Source organism: Protopterus annectens, chromosome 2.part0, assembly GCF_019279795.1.
Source record: "Protopterus annectens isolate FY-2018-M chromosome 2.part0, PAN1.0, whole genome shotgun sequence".
Classification (NCBI taxonomy): domain Eukaryota; kingdom Metazoa; phylum Chordata; order Ceratodontiformes; family Protopteridae; genus Protopterus; species Protopterus annectens.
The window spans coordinates 624,749,146-624,766,513 of NC_056728.1; the positions used below are offsets into that span (position 1 = coordinate 624,749,146).

A 17,368-nucleotide genomic window follows, 5' to 3' on the forward strand; every position below is an offset into this window, starting at 1 on the left:
CATAGACAATGTTTGTTGAGTAATATAAACAATACCACACACAAAAATGCTTGCTCTATAGTATAAGCAGTACCACAGAAAACAAAGCTTGCTAAATAGTATAAATAGAAACACAGACAACAATGCTTGCTGTGCAGTATACGCAGTACCACAGACAGCAATGCTTGTTGTGCAGTATAAACAGTACCATAGACAACAATGCATACTATGTAGTATAAGCAGTACCACAGACAACAATTCTCTTTGTGTAGAATAAACAGTACCACAGACAACAATGCTTGTTTTATAGTATAAACAGTACCACACACAATTCCTGTTGTGTAGTATACACAGAACCCCAGACAATAATGCATGTTGCCTAGCATACACAGTACCACAGACAACAGTGCATTATGTGTTTTATACACCACACCATAGACAATTCTTGTTCTGTAGTATACACAGCACCCAAGACAACAATGCCTGTTGCCTAACATACAAAGTACCAGACAATAAAGCTTGATGTATTACATACAAAACACAATAGACAAAAATTCTTGTTGTATATTATACCCAGCTCCGCAGACAACAATGCTTGTTGTGTAGTGTACACAGCACCACAGACAACAATGATTATTGTGTAGTGTACACAGTAGCACTGATAACAATGCTTGCTGTGTAGTATAAACAGTACCACAGACAACAACGTTTGCTGTGTAGTATAAACAGTACCACAGACAACAATGTCTGTTGTGTAATATACACAGAACTACAAACAATAGTGTTTGCTATGTAGTATAACCAGTACCACAGACAACAATTTTTGTTGTAGTACAAACAGCGCCACAGACAACAATGCTTGTTGTATAGTATAACCAGTACCACAGACAATTTTTGTTGTGTAGTATAAACAGTACCATAGACAAAGTGCTTGCTGTGTACTATAAACAGTACCACAGACAACAATGCTTGTTGTGTAGAATAAACAATATCACAGACAGCAGTGTTGTTATGTAGTATAAACAGTGCCACAGACAACAATGATTATTGCTTAGTATAAAGAAAGAGTACCACAGAGAACACTGCTTGTTGTGTAATATAAACAGTACCACAGACAACAGTGCTTGCCATATATAATACATAGCACCACAAATATCAATGCTTTCTATGTAATATACACAGCACCAAAGACAACAATGTCTGTTGTCTAGCATACACAGTACCATAGACAACAATGCGTGTTGTGCATTATACACAGTACTACAAGTTTTAAAGGTTGTCATAGCCAGGGGGTGGTAGTGAGTATAAGCTTCCTCTATCTATAAAATGCTCCCATGGCATGCATCTCTAATTGCCTCTGACATCCCAGCTCCAACCCCTGGACTTCATGTGTGAAACCATTTGTACTGACAGGAGATGGGGTGAAGGCAAGTAACTGGCATCTTAAAACCAACTGCTCCAGGTAGGTGAGGCTCATCAGCCTGGGAAGACAGCCCTCCTAGGAGAGCTCAAATTTGTCTGAATATTGGTAGCCTTATGGGATGTTTTTTTTAATTTAGATGTTGGATAGGGTCCAGAAAAAAAAGTAAGTTTACCATGGACTAGGGCAACACAGAATGTATTTAGTAAGAGATGGAGAGATCCAGAATGTAAAGGATGGACAGACAGAATCATCTTAATAAGGGCCAAACATAATGATGAGGAGGGAAGAAATGCACTGTGGAGGCGGTGCAAAAACAAGATATGGCTAAGTATTGGCCATAGATACTAATGGGAGGGAAACTAAAAACATGGGACGATATCAAGAAGCATGTCATCTGGGTGATAACTTACATAGTCCAGGGTATGTCTCAGGTCATTTATGCCCACATGTACTATGACTAAGTCATACTGGTACTTGGATTTAATGACATGAGTGCTTGCACGATCTGATGGATTCTGGCTCCTGACAGGCAACTAACTGTAACCATCTTCTTATCCAGCCTGGTGCTCCTATGATCAAAGTATTGAGTTGTGGGGTGTTACACCTTATGGGGTAGATAGATGAGAACCAATGAGGTGTGGTTTTATGTGCTGTGGTGGGATTTGTCTTTGTGTGCATGCAGAGTTTCTGAAGTCTATATCTCTGAGGCCTTTGTGCTTTGGGGAAGTTACATGTGAGCAACTCCGCATATGTGGATCTATGTGCCTAGTCATTTGTTAGTAGAGATACTGATGTGTGTCACTGATAACCTGTTTGGTGTTATTTGTGCCGGCATGTGAGAGTCTAGTCTCCAGTGGTATTGTGTAACTACATCTCTCATATACTGTGTTTATCTATTCCAGAATTAAGTTGTTGTCTGTGTACATAAGGAAATTGCTACATTGCCTCAGGATGCCCATATCCACCAACCTGGATGCAGAGATAGTAGGAAAGTGGGCTGCCTTCCCAGGTCCCAGTGTGTGGGAAAAAAGTGAAGGGTATTTGCAACCAGATGAGGGATGGCTGCTTACCTATTAACCGATGCTGCCCAGCACCCGAACAAGTTGCTGTTTGAGAAGTGATGGTCCTGGGTGCTGTAATAATGTAATATATACTTAACTAAATGTGGAAATGCTGCTTAGCATGCAACTCTGTTGCTCCTGCAGCAGCACAGGACTGAGGAAAATTTCTGAGGTATTTTTTATAGGCAAAATGCCACTTCAGATGACACCACTAACTGCTGCTGCACAAACAGCAGAATTGCGCATATGTGAAGCTTATATAACTTCTGCTGCACAAACAGCAGAACTGCTGAAATGTGAGGCTTATACGCAAGCAGAAAAGGTCATGTTTTATACTAATTGTGCCCTGAGACTAATCAAGCAAGCATACAATCAGCCTTCCACCATCAATTTCCAGTTCAGATAGGTGAAATCAGCCCTCTTCTGCCACAGGAGTGCAGATTTTGATGCCCTTAAAGTAAAATGACTGGTTTGGAGCCCAAAGGTTAGGAAACCACAAATAGATGCATAAAAGCACTGAAAAACAGCAAATATAGTGTATTTAAATGCAGAACAGCAGCCCTACAGCAGTTACAAAATGCAACTTAAAACGCTAAACAAGTGCAGGAAAAACAATAAATAGCAGAGAAATTATTCACAATGTAATGATAACAAGCAATGCAAGTACAGAATAATACCTAATTTAGTTTTCTTGCCAAGGATGGCTTCAAAACGTCTCTCAAAGGCTCTGGCATGATCACAAAACAATGAGCATATTTGAGTAAATGAATTAATACTACAGACAACTGAAGTACGACATTAGGAAAAAGCTCATCACTTACAGTTGATGGACACACCCAACCTACAGTCAAACTACCTGAGCACATCAAAAAGTTTTACTCCCCCATAAGTCCTGAACTTATAGACACTTTCTAAATGGGTGCACTATAATTGGTAGGGGAGAAACTCCATACAGTGGTATACAGCAGTCTCTTACAAACAGTAAAAAATGCCCTGATAGGATGGGGTAGTTAAAAGTCTGATGATCGGGTCTTTGAGGAAATGCAAGATAACCCGCAATTGCAGTTCATTACCCATTCATTGTAAGAGATTTATACATGGAGTACATTAAACTGCAGATGCACATTTTAGTTTTAAAATTAATAACACTTCATTCTTTGTGGAAATCTATGTTATTGTTTATCAGTTTTGATTTTTTTTGTGCAGTTGAACATGATTTCAGTGTCATTGATGTATCATCCTTGTATCACATTAACTAGCTTGGCCTCTTGGATTAAGACTTACATTATACATTCATGAATCCATGAGGCAAGGGAATTCTTTGATAGTGATACAGATCAGGATTTTAGCCATTTCACTTAAAGTGCAGATTCCTCCAAATGAGTCAGCGTAAGGGGTATTTGTGCTTACTCGCATCACAGGGTTGACTGTAATAATGGCAAATATATAAGGGATGTAGCACATTCAATAGGTTGTGGGGCATCTTTTTTGCCTCCCATTTTCATCAGATTTGATGACCAATTCTTGACTGAGTTTGCATTTGAAGAACTGCTTTTATACAAAATTGACATCATTCTCATGAATCTCATCTCAAGATAGAGTTGTGCTGCATATCTAGATTTGTACAGTATTATTTCTTAAATGGTTCATGTACCAAGGAACTTGTTTCTAGCAGTCTTCAAGCAAAGGTCCCCTTACCTTTCTTCACTCTGTCTTCTTCCTTTCTTATTCATATTCTTAGTTTTATAGTTCAACAGACCATATTTTTGGCTGCTTTTCATTTCTCCTTTTTCTACAGTGTGCTGTTCTATTTCCTTATAAATGTTAGAATATTATACATATTACTTAGATTTGCATTCAGCTGGATATGGCTATACTTGGAATTACTTTGGTGTGCACAAATGTATGTGGAAGATTCATCTAATTACAAAAGCAGGGATCAGTGCTGTACATAATCCGCTTTTGTGCAATTTGGCACATTTGCTGGGCAAGTAAAATAAATAAATATAGTGAAGATCCAAACAATCCATGCACATGACAAATGAACATGTGGACTATCCCAGATTTAACAAAGCAGTCACCAAAGCACACATCAGTCAGATCCACCCCGAAGCTCTTGGCCATTGTAATGACTATGAACTACAGGAGGACCTGGATGTGCTAGGATTACCTACTTATTTTATTTAGCACACTCTGTACATTTTCTATTAATGAGAGAGAACTGCACATGCAGTAAGACACACAAAATGCTAAATAAGCCATTCATTCATATGCTGATGTATGATAACTTCACCTCTCTATAAAGAATGTGTTTGTACAATACCTTCTGTTTCTACAGTAAACAGTTTCCACAACTGCAGGAATCCCTGCTTCTCATAGCCTCCAAGGATGGAGTGGAAAACACAATAAAAGTGTGGATGGTGCACACTAGTCCACGGGAAGGATAGCAAAATCAATGTGTCTTTAAGCATGGGGTATTTGAGATCTTAAGGCACACTCACAGACATCTTCTAAAAGGAAATGATTTTTTGTGAGTGACAGGACAAAAAGAAGAAAGAGAGAGAGAAAGAAAGGCAGCATTACTAGGATTCATTTACTTCATCTTTTATGGTACAACCTCACTCAGCTGTTAGTTTTCTTCATGAGGTCTAGCACTGCAGGAAAGAAGAAAAACATTAGATTACTAGGCAAAATGTTTCATGGTTCTGTAGCGTCTTGATCGTAGGACAGGAAATGAAAAGGAAGGCTAGTAAGGTAAGCAAGGGTGGACAGGGAGTTTATGCATGGCATATGTCATTGAATTAAATGAATTGCATCATGGTATTATTTCATTTTAGATCTTTCACTAATAGCGTGGGAGGTTGGCTTAATGGTTAAGGTGTTTATCTTACAAACACAAGGTGCAGGGTTTGATTCTCACATGGGGTAATTAACTAGGCTTAAAATGGCCCATAAGGGCAGTTGGCCTAGTACTAACCTATGAACTTATTAGTGACATTATTATGTAATTTCACTGGAAAACACATCAAATTCCACCAAACAGGCATATTGTCTGTGCTAATGATAGAGAAGAACCTTACGTCTCAAATGACCAGATTTTTGCCTCATATTTTTAATCTGTTCCAAATAAAAGTTGTGACTTTCTGGCAAGTCATTAAGGTTTGAAATCACCAAATAATGACTTACATTTGAGGTTCAGAAAGTACAAGCAAACAAAAAAAAACTGCTATTCTAGCAACTTTATAAGTTTGTAAGTGCAATATTTAAAATCTGTCCCTATTTTTGGGCCTTTGTCCCCCCATTATTTTTGGTGTTGTCCAGATTTTTTGTGCTAAGAGGTTGAGAGGTATGAGAAGAATTGACTTTTGGTCACATTGATTTGTGCTTTCAGCTACTTAGCAGTGTCACCTTCTGCAAATTCTTTTAATCATTGTTACTGCAGAACTCACCGATGAGTACAGAAAAAAGCAAAAAGTCCTGCATGAAATTCATATGGGATCCAACTAGAGCGAAGCTATGAAAAAATAAAAAAAGAACTGTACAAATATATTTGGAATCTGTATTACCAAGGCATCATGGGAGATGCACAGAATTCCTTTCACAAAAATAAAGTGTTCCAACACATTGGCTCTTGAATGTACAATCATGCACACACACACACACACACACACACACACACACACACACACACACACACACACACACACACACACACACACACACACACACACACACTAGTAATCATGACTCCCATAGGAACAGACATATTTCACCCTTATTTTTGTTCCTCAGTGACCAAAGGCTAGCTATATCCTGCCATACCCCTCAACTGTCCAGGTTTTCACAGAATGTCCAGATTTTTGCCTCATATTTTTGGTCTATTCCTCATAACATTTGTGGTTTTCTGTGAAATCACTGAGATGATCTGAGGACTGAAGTCAGCAAATAATGACATATGTTTGAGTTTCAGACTTTAAATTGTTCAGAAAATGTATGTAAACACAATCCCTGTTACTCTAGTAACATTCTAAGTTTATAAGAGCAAGATTTAAAATCTGACCCCATTTTTGGGCCTTTGTCCCCCCCATTTTGTGAGGCTTTGTCCAGATTTCTTGCACTAAGAGGTTGAGAGGTATGCCTACAATTTCCATCTTACTGCATGGTGAGTCATAATTTCATTCGTTAGGTTCGTAGGTTCATAGGTAGATACTAGGCTATCTGCCCAAAGGCATTTATAAGTCTAGCCAGAATGTGTTGGCTTTCGCCGCCCCCTTAGATTAGTTCCCTGTGCTTCTGTCCAGCAGAGCCATTGAAGTGATGCCTGGGGTAAACTTTCTGTTTCCCATCTACTCAACAAGGTTTCTCTTGAAGAGGGTTAGCGAGGAGCTCTGCCTAATGTAGATTGGAATCTTGTTCCAGAGCATGGGAAGTCTCTGGGACAGGAATCTATCCTTTCAGCATGTCCTATTTATTGTTGTGGTGAGGTTTAGATCCCTGGAGCATGTGGCCCAAGGGGATATGGTTTTCTTTAGGTGGAGCATGTCCATCAATTCTGGGTTGGACATGGCCTTGTATGTCAGGCAGAGATCACCTTTGAGTAGGCAGTATGCAGCAGAGTACACCTGGAGTTTCTTCAGTTGAGCTGCATAGGGCATCTGCTTGAGGCCAGTGATCCTTTTGGTGAGGTACTTCTGTGGTCTTTCCAGTTGTTGCAGGTGTCTTGTAAGGTACATCCCAAATGGGGCATTGTACTCTATGATAGGTTTGATGAGTGATGCGTAGAGGGGCCCAATAACCTCTTTCGATCTGGATGCAAACCCTTTTGTGATTAGGTGGGCCACATAGAAGGATTTTCTAACCACTTTGGCAATTTGATTATCAAAGAAGAGGTTACTATCTACTTGGGTCCCCAGATCCCTTATTACATCTTCCATATTTAGGGGGATACCACCTATGTGATAGTTTGTGGGTATTTTGTTTTTTTCCAAAGGGGATGACTATGCACTTTTTGGCATTTAGCTTGAGGCCATGGTTTTGACACCAGGTATCTGTCTCAGTGAGACCCTTTTGGAGGATGTCTGTGTCAGCTGGAGAGTCAATTATAGCCCCTAGTTTGCAGTCATCTGCGAACTTGGTCAGCCATAGTCCACTCCTGCGCTTGCCTGTACCTTTAAGAAGTATATGCCGAACAGGAGGGGCCCCAGGACTGAGCCCTGGGGAATGCCACTTGTAACCGGTTTAGAGTCAGACCTAGCTCCCGTAACTCTTACCATGTGGGTTCTGTCCGTGAGCCAGTTGGCAACCCATCTTATTATCTCATTATCATGTAGGGGTTTATGTTCAGGCTTATGTTCAGGTTCATTACCTTTCAAAAGGAGTTTATACATACATATATATATATATATATATATATATATATATATATATATATATATACACACACACAAATATATGCATAGTCCAGAACTCCAGAACTACTTCCACTTTCCACCCCTTCAATGCAACAATGCAATGCTGCATATGCACACAAATGTACAGAAAAGTAACAAGCTTTTGTCAGCAGTGCACCTCTCCTGCAGGACATTTGATATTTTTTGCTCATTATTTGAAATGATGTTATAACAAAGGTTTGTGCTTTATTCTTATATGATGTAGACTCTGGATCATTTAGTAAGGCAGTAAACTGAATCAGTACTTGAAGCTATGTTTTTGGTACTATTAAATACGTATACAGCACAAAAAACAAATCTGGTTCATGAGGAAATGCAGCAAGGTGCAGCACAGGTTTCCTCAAACTTTTTGCTACAGTGATTATTTTTTTCTCAGCATTTTTTTCATTATCACAGGAAACACAATAAACATGTTATGGCTGAGTATTATTCAGGGTAATACTTTTACTTCCCACCAAACCTCTGACACTGCACTAGTAGGAAAACTACAGCTGAACTATAGGATACAATAAACCACGGTTACATACTATGCTTCATTTTCACTTTCAATTAAGTCAGAAGATCACATCTTTCACCTACATGCAGCATAAAGTACACACCAGCCCACTATCAGAGAAAATATCCTCCGTGGCCATGGGTAGTTGCAAGACACACTCAATGGTCATTACCTAGGAGACTGTTTATATCTTGAAAAGCCTGTTCTGTGACACAGTAAGTCTGGACATCCTCAGTGATGGATCAATAAACAAGTAAGGGGACACAACTGACCTGATAAAACTTTTGCATGTGTATGTCAAAGGGAATTAGTAATCCATGCAGCAGTGGTGACATGGGGGTGCATATCCCTCCACCACCACCACCACAAACTCACAACTGATGGCCTCTTGTACTGCTAGTTATGCAGACCCTTGTACTGTCAAGCCAACCTCAACCTGAAGCTAGAAAAAAACTTTATTGTCATGCACAGGTAGCCATTTATATACAATAAGGTGAAAATATGAGAACATAACTTCATTTGACTAAGAATTGCATTGTTTAGTTCTTAATAACGTTCATTGATTGCTTGATAGAAGTTTATCTCTGCACAGCTGTTAAAAAATAATGCTTGCTTTTATATTTCTGAACAGGAATTCCGATCATACTGGGCAGAACTTAGAGGAACAACACTTTTTTTCTATTCAGCTAGCAAAGATGCAACCGTAAGTTTTGTTTTTATTATGTATTTTTTTTCTCTTTTCTCATATCTCTGAAGACCATAAAGAAATTGAAGAGGTAAAGAAAATTTATTAACAAGAAAGTTATAGTGGTTAGTAGTCTTCTAGTGGCCACATGATGGTGTAAAATAACACATAAATAATTTTGAACAGCTCTCTTGGCTTTCATTTTTCTATCTATTAGTATTCTTTTTAAAAGATTTGCTGTTCCATCTATTACTTTTATATATATATATATATATATATATATATATATATATATATATATATATATATGTATTAATGCAAAGAATAAATGCAACATAGTATATGCATCTAAATTACAGAGACCACAGATAGGAAAAATCATTCAGCCTTATTCAGAAGCATGGTTCAGAGTATATAAACCATCAGGCTTACATAGCTATATAAATGTGCACCTGTATTTAAGAAGTCTAACAAAGAAACATTATATTTAACAAAGTATAGTGGATTTTGGTAAAACGGTGGTGGTGCTGCGGTAGCGTTGTCGCCTCACAGTATGACGCAGTCCGGTTCGATTCTCAGCTAGAGCGTCTTCTGGGTGGAGACATGAGTGAATGGGCGTACCTTCGTTGAAGGTCGTGCGGCAGGACTGGCAAGCCAGTACGTAAAAATCAACTGCCAGTCATTAGTGGACCGGAGTTCCGCTGTAGCGACCCCTGACCAGGAAAAAGCCGAAAGACACAAACAAACAATAGTGGATTTTGGTAAAAAGGTTAATCAGTAAAATAATACAAACATTTAAATCAAAGTAGCTTCTTCACTAAATCACTGAGGGTGAATTTTCCAATAAACTAGGAAATATCATTTTTAAGAGTATATTTAATAGTACTTGGTTTCTACAGCATTATTCTCTTTAAGGGTTTCACCTGTGTTTCATTAAGGTTACATTAGCTGAAAGTTCATCTAGACAAAATTAACTAGTTAAAGCTTCATCCTCTCAAAGCATTTAAAAAAAGCATTTTTTTATGAGGGCAAGCCTCCCTGCATCATGCATGTGGAGTCCTCCACACACCTCAAAATATTACGTGTACTAATTCCATTGTTACAGAACCATGGAGACAATCCTCTCACTGACTCACTGCTACTACAAAAAATACAAACCACATCATCAGTGGTTTCTGACGGAAAAAACAATTTTGGAGTTCAACATCAGTGAATTTTATAAAGCAAGTTAATCTTATCCATTCAGTTACAAAACTGCAAGAAAAAAACAGCCAAACTAAACTGTTCACTATATTCCTTGAACCTCTTGTAATAGAGGCCCATGGAAAATATGCAAATGATCCCTTAAGAACATCAAGTGTTTCAGCTGCATGGTTTCTGAATGTCCACGATTTTTGCGTTACTTTTTAACTCTTTACGGTTACATTCAGACTAATAAAAGCAAACCCAACTAGCGGTGGACATGCATGTTTTGGCCTTTTTATTGATCTCATTAGCACAACATAAGTGGATGGTTTGGTTGTACTTCAGAAACACAGAGTCTTTAAACCCAGCCGATGCCCATAAAGATTAAAGTGCCTGCAAAATATCCCAGATAACATTCAAACCAAAGGGTAAAATAGCCACCCTGAATGTTATCATAAAGACTTAAAAAGCAAAAAAGTCACGGACATTCAGAAGTCATGTAGCTGTAAGTAAAGTACATACAAGGCAGACCAGAGCACAGGTCAATAACAGCAAAGAATAAGACACTTTCCATGAGGGGTGCATGCAATGCAGAGATCATAAGGTAGAGGGAAGGACGGCAATAGAAAAGAAGTAACATCAGGTGGGTTAAGTCAGAGGTAGGTAAGGACAGAAAAGGAATATTATTGAATCTGAGTCTATAAAAAGTTGGGAAGGGAAAATTAGTAGCCATTGTATGAATTGATATTACCCAAGGAGTTAATAACAACTAATAAATGCATAAGCAGAGATGCCTCCTGTCTGCACTAGAGAACATTCAGCAATAAATTTACTCCTAATAGTTTCAAGATGAAGGTAATGCTGTTTTGTAATCTTCATCCACAAAACAAAGTTTCGTATCATGAGGCTGAATTAAGACAGAAACTGTGCTGACCTTTAAATACTTCAGTTTCCATCTGAATTGAGCTGCAAACTTTGTAGAGAGCAACACACAACGCAATAAGAATTTCAATCTTCAGCATCAGTATGGGAGTTAATTCATTGCGTTGCTTCAGATTCTGCTTTTAGTGACATATACTGAAGGATACATGTGGGCCATGACATGGTTATACAATCTAGACTTTTTCCACCTGCTTTGTTTGGAGTATCCTTTCTGCTTATGTCATGAGGAAGAAGAAGAGATATAAATTCTCCTACAAACTCTGTCCTCCACGAGCAATACAAGTGCTGACTATGAGAAGATGAAAGGATCTTCTGATTCCTTTACCCTTGTGAAGCAAAGAGTTAAACTTTCAGGAGGGTTGATGAAGATGCGGACAAGGGTTGAATGATTATGACTGGATTCTTCATATTACACATAGCTCTGATCATGCAGTGATTTCTAGTGAAGAATATATTACATATACAAAGTAATCAATCAGCTTCACGATGCTTTGACCTAAGTAAGGTAGAAACAAATTAATACAAAAATAAAATAAATGAATACAAATTTAGGGAAACAAAGCCATGAGTTAAGTAAAGAAAAGTAATCAGAAATAGCAATGCATTGAAAAGTACTAAATGAAGAACTATAACATCAACCCATCATCTTCCTAGCCTATAGACCCTTGAACTGACATCAAATACAGCACTTTAGATTCAAGCTTGTCTGTTGCAGACTGAGTGGAGAAAATGTAAGTAAACTATCAGATGAATTGTTAAGTATGCTACGCATTACCTACCTCTAAGACATCAACTAGTATTTATGACAAGCTTATTAATGCAAATGCAAAATCTAGAACTTGCAAGGACTCATCTTAATTAAAAGACACCTTTAGATGAAGTCATTGTACCAATATCTAAATTAAACCGACGGTTTATGTATCCAAATATAAGCATATTTCACATAAGTTACATTTTACGTTGTTCTGCCAGAATTGTGTATTGAGTTTTATGTTTTTAGAATATAACTTATATGGGCAGTAATAATGCTTTAAAATATGCAATGGGTTATGGAACTATACAGAATTAAAAAACAGCCCATCAACTGTAAATACTACGTGACAGCATATATTTTTTTTAAGTTTCCAGCACTTTGGGTTATCTATAAATCTGTGTGAGGTAGACATGTTGATAATCTGCTTATAAAGTATGAATTTTATTTGACGATATGGCTGCAACCATATTATACATCTGGTTTGAATATCAGGTTTGGTCTGGTTCCATATATAACGTTTAAAAAAAAAACAATGATTGCTTCTAACCAATTGACTGTGTGATTTGATTTGCAGTTTCTTGTATAAATGGTATCTGATTTATCCAATTTTCTTTTAAATGATGAAAGGTAATAAGGCAAAAACTATCATGGGAATGTATATCTAGGCTTCTAAAGATCCTCACAGATCAATAGCCTAGTAAGTACCTATGAACATATGAACCTATGGGCATTTCCGGAGTATGTATCTGGTATTTTCAACTTTAACTTCAACTTTATTAAGGTGCTTTATCACAAAACACTGATTACATCAATAAACAAAACCGAACAAGGCAGCAAAGCAGAATATCATGGAAAACAGATAAAACACATGGAAATAAAAGATTAAAATAATTACTAGGAACATATCATGAAATAAATATTATTTATTTATTTATTTATTTATTTATTTATTTATTTATTTGGTTTTGTTAGCCAGGAAAGTCCACTGGGCTGGTGTAAGCCAATTTTCAGTAGATGCCCAGGGAGAAAAGCTCCAAAACAACATACATGATAATAGAAATTTGTTGAATAGTTATTTTCAGCATATAACAATTTACAGGAGTGACAACAGCAGAATCAGATGGAACATTGAACATTGAACATTTATATAGCTGGAAGCTATGAAAATAACTTTGATACATAGCAAGGTATTCAGTATATCCAGAGTTTAACAGAATGGCAAATAGCTTACACATACACAGTTACATATTGGACAGAATAGACCATGTGGTTAACTATAGAATACTCATAAGCTAGGAGGGGATAACTACCAATTTTTTTTTGTACCATGTGAAGCAAGATGAGGTAGACTGTGCTTTCAAGGGTAACACTTAATTAGGAAGAATAATGATGAGTATGGGGATAGGAGGGTTACACTAGGAAATCGGGTTATGGAGGAATTGGGGATGGTGCATGGGCAGAGCCAATGAGAAGAGAGATATTAGTATAGTGATTGCTTGAATAAGGGGACACTATTAATGGTCCGGAGAAGAGGTGGAAGGGCATTGTTTAGCTACAGTGAAAGAGTAGAGGTATTGGCCTGCAGGGAGTTTTTGTCTCTTTACTTGGATACAAGATTGATTTTCAAATCTTAGAGGTCGGTTTGGTTGATAAAGAGTCAGAAGGGAGGCAAGGTCTGGGCATTCAAGAGGTTTATGAATAAATTTGTATACTGTAGATAGTTGTACGTATGCGAGATGTTGTGGAAGTTCTAGCCAGTTCAGGGATTGTAATGATTGGCAGTGATGGGATGAATATTTTGAACTAGTCCCAAACTTAGCAATTTTGTTATAGCAGCTATCCATTTTGGTTTTTAATGAGGATTGGATGTTTGTTAGAACGGGGCACCATAGAGGAGAAAAGGTAGGAAAAAAGTTTGGGTGAGTGTTTTTCTAGTAGAGTAGTTTAGAAAGTGTTTATGCCGGTAAAGGGTACCAAGTTTTTGGTGAGTTTTTTTGATGTTGTTATAGATGTGTTGGTCAAATGTTAAGTTGTCATCTATGGTAACACCAAGTAACTTGGTATGGGGAAGTACCTCTAAGGAAGTCTTGTTAGAAGAATAAATGATAAATTCTAATTTATTAATAGTAATAGTTTTTTGGGCACAAAGAGCAGGAGTTTGGTTTTATTGGGGTTAAGGGCGAGGTGATTATTTGTTTTCCAGGTTTTGGTAATGGAGAAAGAATTTGGATGGTGGTCAGAAGTTCTGTTTCAGAGGTGCTGGAGCAGATAATAGTTGAGTCATCTGCATATTGAACTACAGATCCATGAGTGAGAGCAGAGTGAAAGTTGTTAATGAAAATACTGAACTGAAGGCGTCCTAAAATGGACCCTTGGGGAACTCCAGTAGAAGTAGTGAGAAAAGGTGAGAGGGAGTGTAACCATTTTGTGGATTGTTGTCTGTTTGTAAGATAACTAGTAAACCAGTCAAGCATGGGAGTGGACAAGCCTAGGTGTGAGAGCTTGGAAAGAAGGGGAGAATGGGAGATTGTGCCAAAGGCCTTAGACAGATCGAGGAAAACTGCCGAGACAAGTTTACCATCATTGAGATTGTGGTTAACAGTGTCTAAGAAGGACAGGAGAGTGGTTCTAGTGCTGTGATCAGGTTGAAAGCCATGCTGAGTGGGGTAAAGTAGTTGGTTTTGGAGTAAATATTTTGTAAGTTGAATTTGAATACATTTTTCCATTATTTTAGAGATGGGGATTGTATGGCTATGGGGCGGAAATTTGAGATTTCTGAATTGTTGCCACCTTTGTGTAAGGGTATGATGTTTTTTCCAGTTGGATGGTACATAGGATTCTTGGATAGATATGTTTATGAGAATACTTATGGGGTAGCTGATGGATCTGGCTGAAATTTGTAGGTATTCAGGGGTTCAACTGTCTGGGGCAGTGCTACCAGGTTTAAGTTTTAGCAAGAGTTTAGTTATAGTGGAAGTAGGAATAGGACAGAAAGAGAAAGTCTGGGGAGAAGGGTTTGCTTAGGAGTGGTGTGTTGTTATTGCATTGCTGTTATGATTAGTTCAAGGAAAGGTGGAAGCAAGTTTGGATATAGTGTCTATAAAGTAGGAATTGAAGAGGGAAGCTAATTCAGCTGGGATTTTGTGAGGATTTGGGCAAGGGTTGATTTTGGTTCTGGGGTTTAGTAGAGTAGAGACTGAGTTCCAGAATCTTTTTGGGTTATGGTTGCAGCCATTTTGGAGCTGGAGGTAGCATTGTTTTTTGTCTTTAATAACTAGGCGTTTTACTTGACTGCAGAGCTGTTTGAATAGCTGGAGATCAATGGCGTTTTTACTTTTCTGCCATTTTTTTCCATGCTCTGTCTCTGGTATTCATAAGTTTTGGGTCTATATTAGAAGTTCGAATGGTTAAAAGAGCGAACATTCTTTGATCGAGCTATAAATATTGAATGCACTAAATAGCGAAAACACAGAACAGACATTTTTTTCCCTGGGAAAAAAAATCACAGGGCCGTTTTCGGGAGTTTGCCATTTCCTGCACTGTGGTGAGATCTCAGAGTTGGTATATTTAAGTAGGGGGGGTGTGGGGGCACAGCCCGCCACATCGGGGTGTGTGTGGGGTGAAGCCCCCATCTTTATGTTGTGTTTGCATTTGTTATTTTTTTTTTGTTTGTTTGTTTTTGTTTTTTTGCGGAGCAGCAATTTTTTTCACTGGGAAAAAAATCACTGTTCTGTGTCTTCACTATTTAGTATGTTTGATATTTACAGGTCAATCAAATAGCATTCATTCTTTTCAGCTTTTAAGCTTGTAATATAGACCCATAAGTTTTTTGCTTTCTCTAGAAAGCCAGATTGCATGATTTGTTTTTATCCTCTTGTTTCAGAGGGGGACCATTCTATTGAGTATGCTTAAGAATGTTGAGTTGAAAAATTCAACTGCTTCATCTACAGGTAAAGATTTTAGGGTGCTCCAGTTAATTTTACTTAGCATTTCATTGAAGTTTGTTGGGTTGAAATTAGCTAGCATTCTGGAGGGTTTTTATTGGTGATGGTGTAAGGCTGAGGCAGTGGAGCATGTTATGTAAGCGGGCAGGTGGTCACTAATATTGCAGGGTAGAGTTCCTGATGATGTAATTTTGTTGGAGTCTGATACTAACATCCAGTCAAGTATGGAACCATTGTTGTTATTGTTGCTAGGCCGGGTTATACTAGTAATGAGCTGAGTGAAGTTATAGAGATTCATGGCAATGTTTGGAGAAGCAGTTATATGATCTATCCAGTTTATGTTGACATCCATGAGAATTATTGTTTCATTTTGGACATTGTTTGAGATCCAGGCTATGATTTCTTCTAATATAGGAATATTGTTGCCAGGTGGGATGTTTATGGCTATCAAGCACAGACTTTTGAAATCATTCATTTTTAGCTATGCTATGATGAGTTCAGCTGCAGAGAATTAGGGAATGGAGTGTGAGTATGGGACAATGGTGACAGAGTTAGGGTAGGAAGACCAACTCTTCTTCCTTTCTTGCTGGGTCTGTCTGATCTTAAACAGGAGAAACCTGGAGGGAGGAATTTGGTGTCTATTATATATGGCTTTAGACATGTCTCAGCTACAGCAGTTATGTCAGGTCTGGAATGGGCTATCCAGGCATGGAATTCTGGGATTTTGTTTCTAATACTTTGTGTACTTATGTTAGTGAGTTTTAGGGATTTATGAGGTTTGGGAGGGGGGGCAGATGATGTGGGCCCTGGGTTGGGGAAGATGTGCCCGTATTGAGGAAGCATGGTGGTACTGTCAGAATGGTGTTTTGTAGCAGTTTATGCTTGGAGCTAAATTGTGTTGTGGGGAGTATAGTTTGTAGAGCATACAGTGCCTGTGAAAGGATTGTAGGTTTGAGGACTAATAATGTATTAGTGGAGTAGAGACTAGAAGATATTGTAGAGTGAGAGTTATGTTTGGGAAATTGGATAGAAGTAATAGAGGTAGTTTTAAATTGTGAGTGGGATGGAGTGGTGGAAGGTGTAGAAGTAGCATAACAGATAGTAAAAGAGGAAGAAGTAGTGTAGTGAAAGTTATTAGTGACATTAGAAATACTGGATGTGTGCAGAGGTACCGGAGGAGGCTGTGGAGAAGAAGATGGTTTCTACTTGTAGAAAGTGGGACTGGTTAGTAAAGGCTGATTGTAGTACAGATGATAAGAGTGTTAGTTGATTGGATATAGTGAAGTAGGTTGGTTGGGTTTATATAGTGAAGCTTGTGTTGATTGGTTACTTGAGTATGGGTAGGGTATGGGTAACTATAAATCTAATTAATATAGGGGTGGGTGTGAATGGGGGTAAGGTAGAGGATTGGAGTGAGCCCGAGCGAAGTGAGGGGAAATGGAGTGGAAT

At 38.1% G+C, this 17,368-nt stretch overlaps 1 protein-coding gene across 1 annotated transcript in view; it reads left to right on the forward strand.

The window, feature by feature from the left end:
* Positions 1-17,368, forward strand: part of LOC122792765 (signal-transducing adaptor protein 1-like) — a 575,382-nt gene that overhangs the window by 66,246 nt on the left and 491,768 nt on the right. Inside the window, exon 4 of the mRNA XM_044060337.1 lies at positions 9,041-9,112. Coding sequence (XP_043916272.1) covers positions 9,041-9,112 — 72 coding nt within the window. The remainder of the gene's footprint in view (positions 1-9,040; positions 9,113-17,368) is intronic.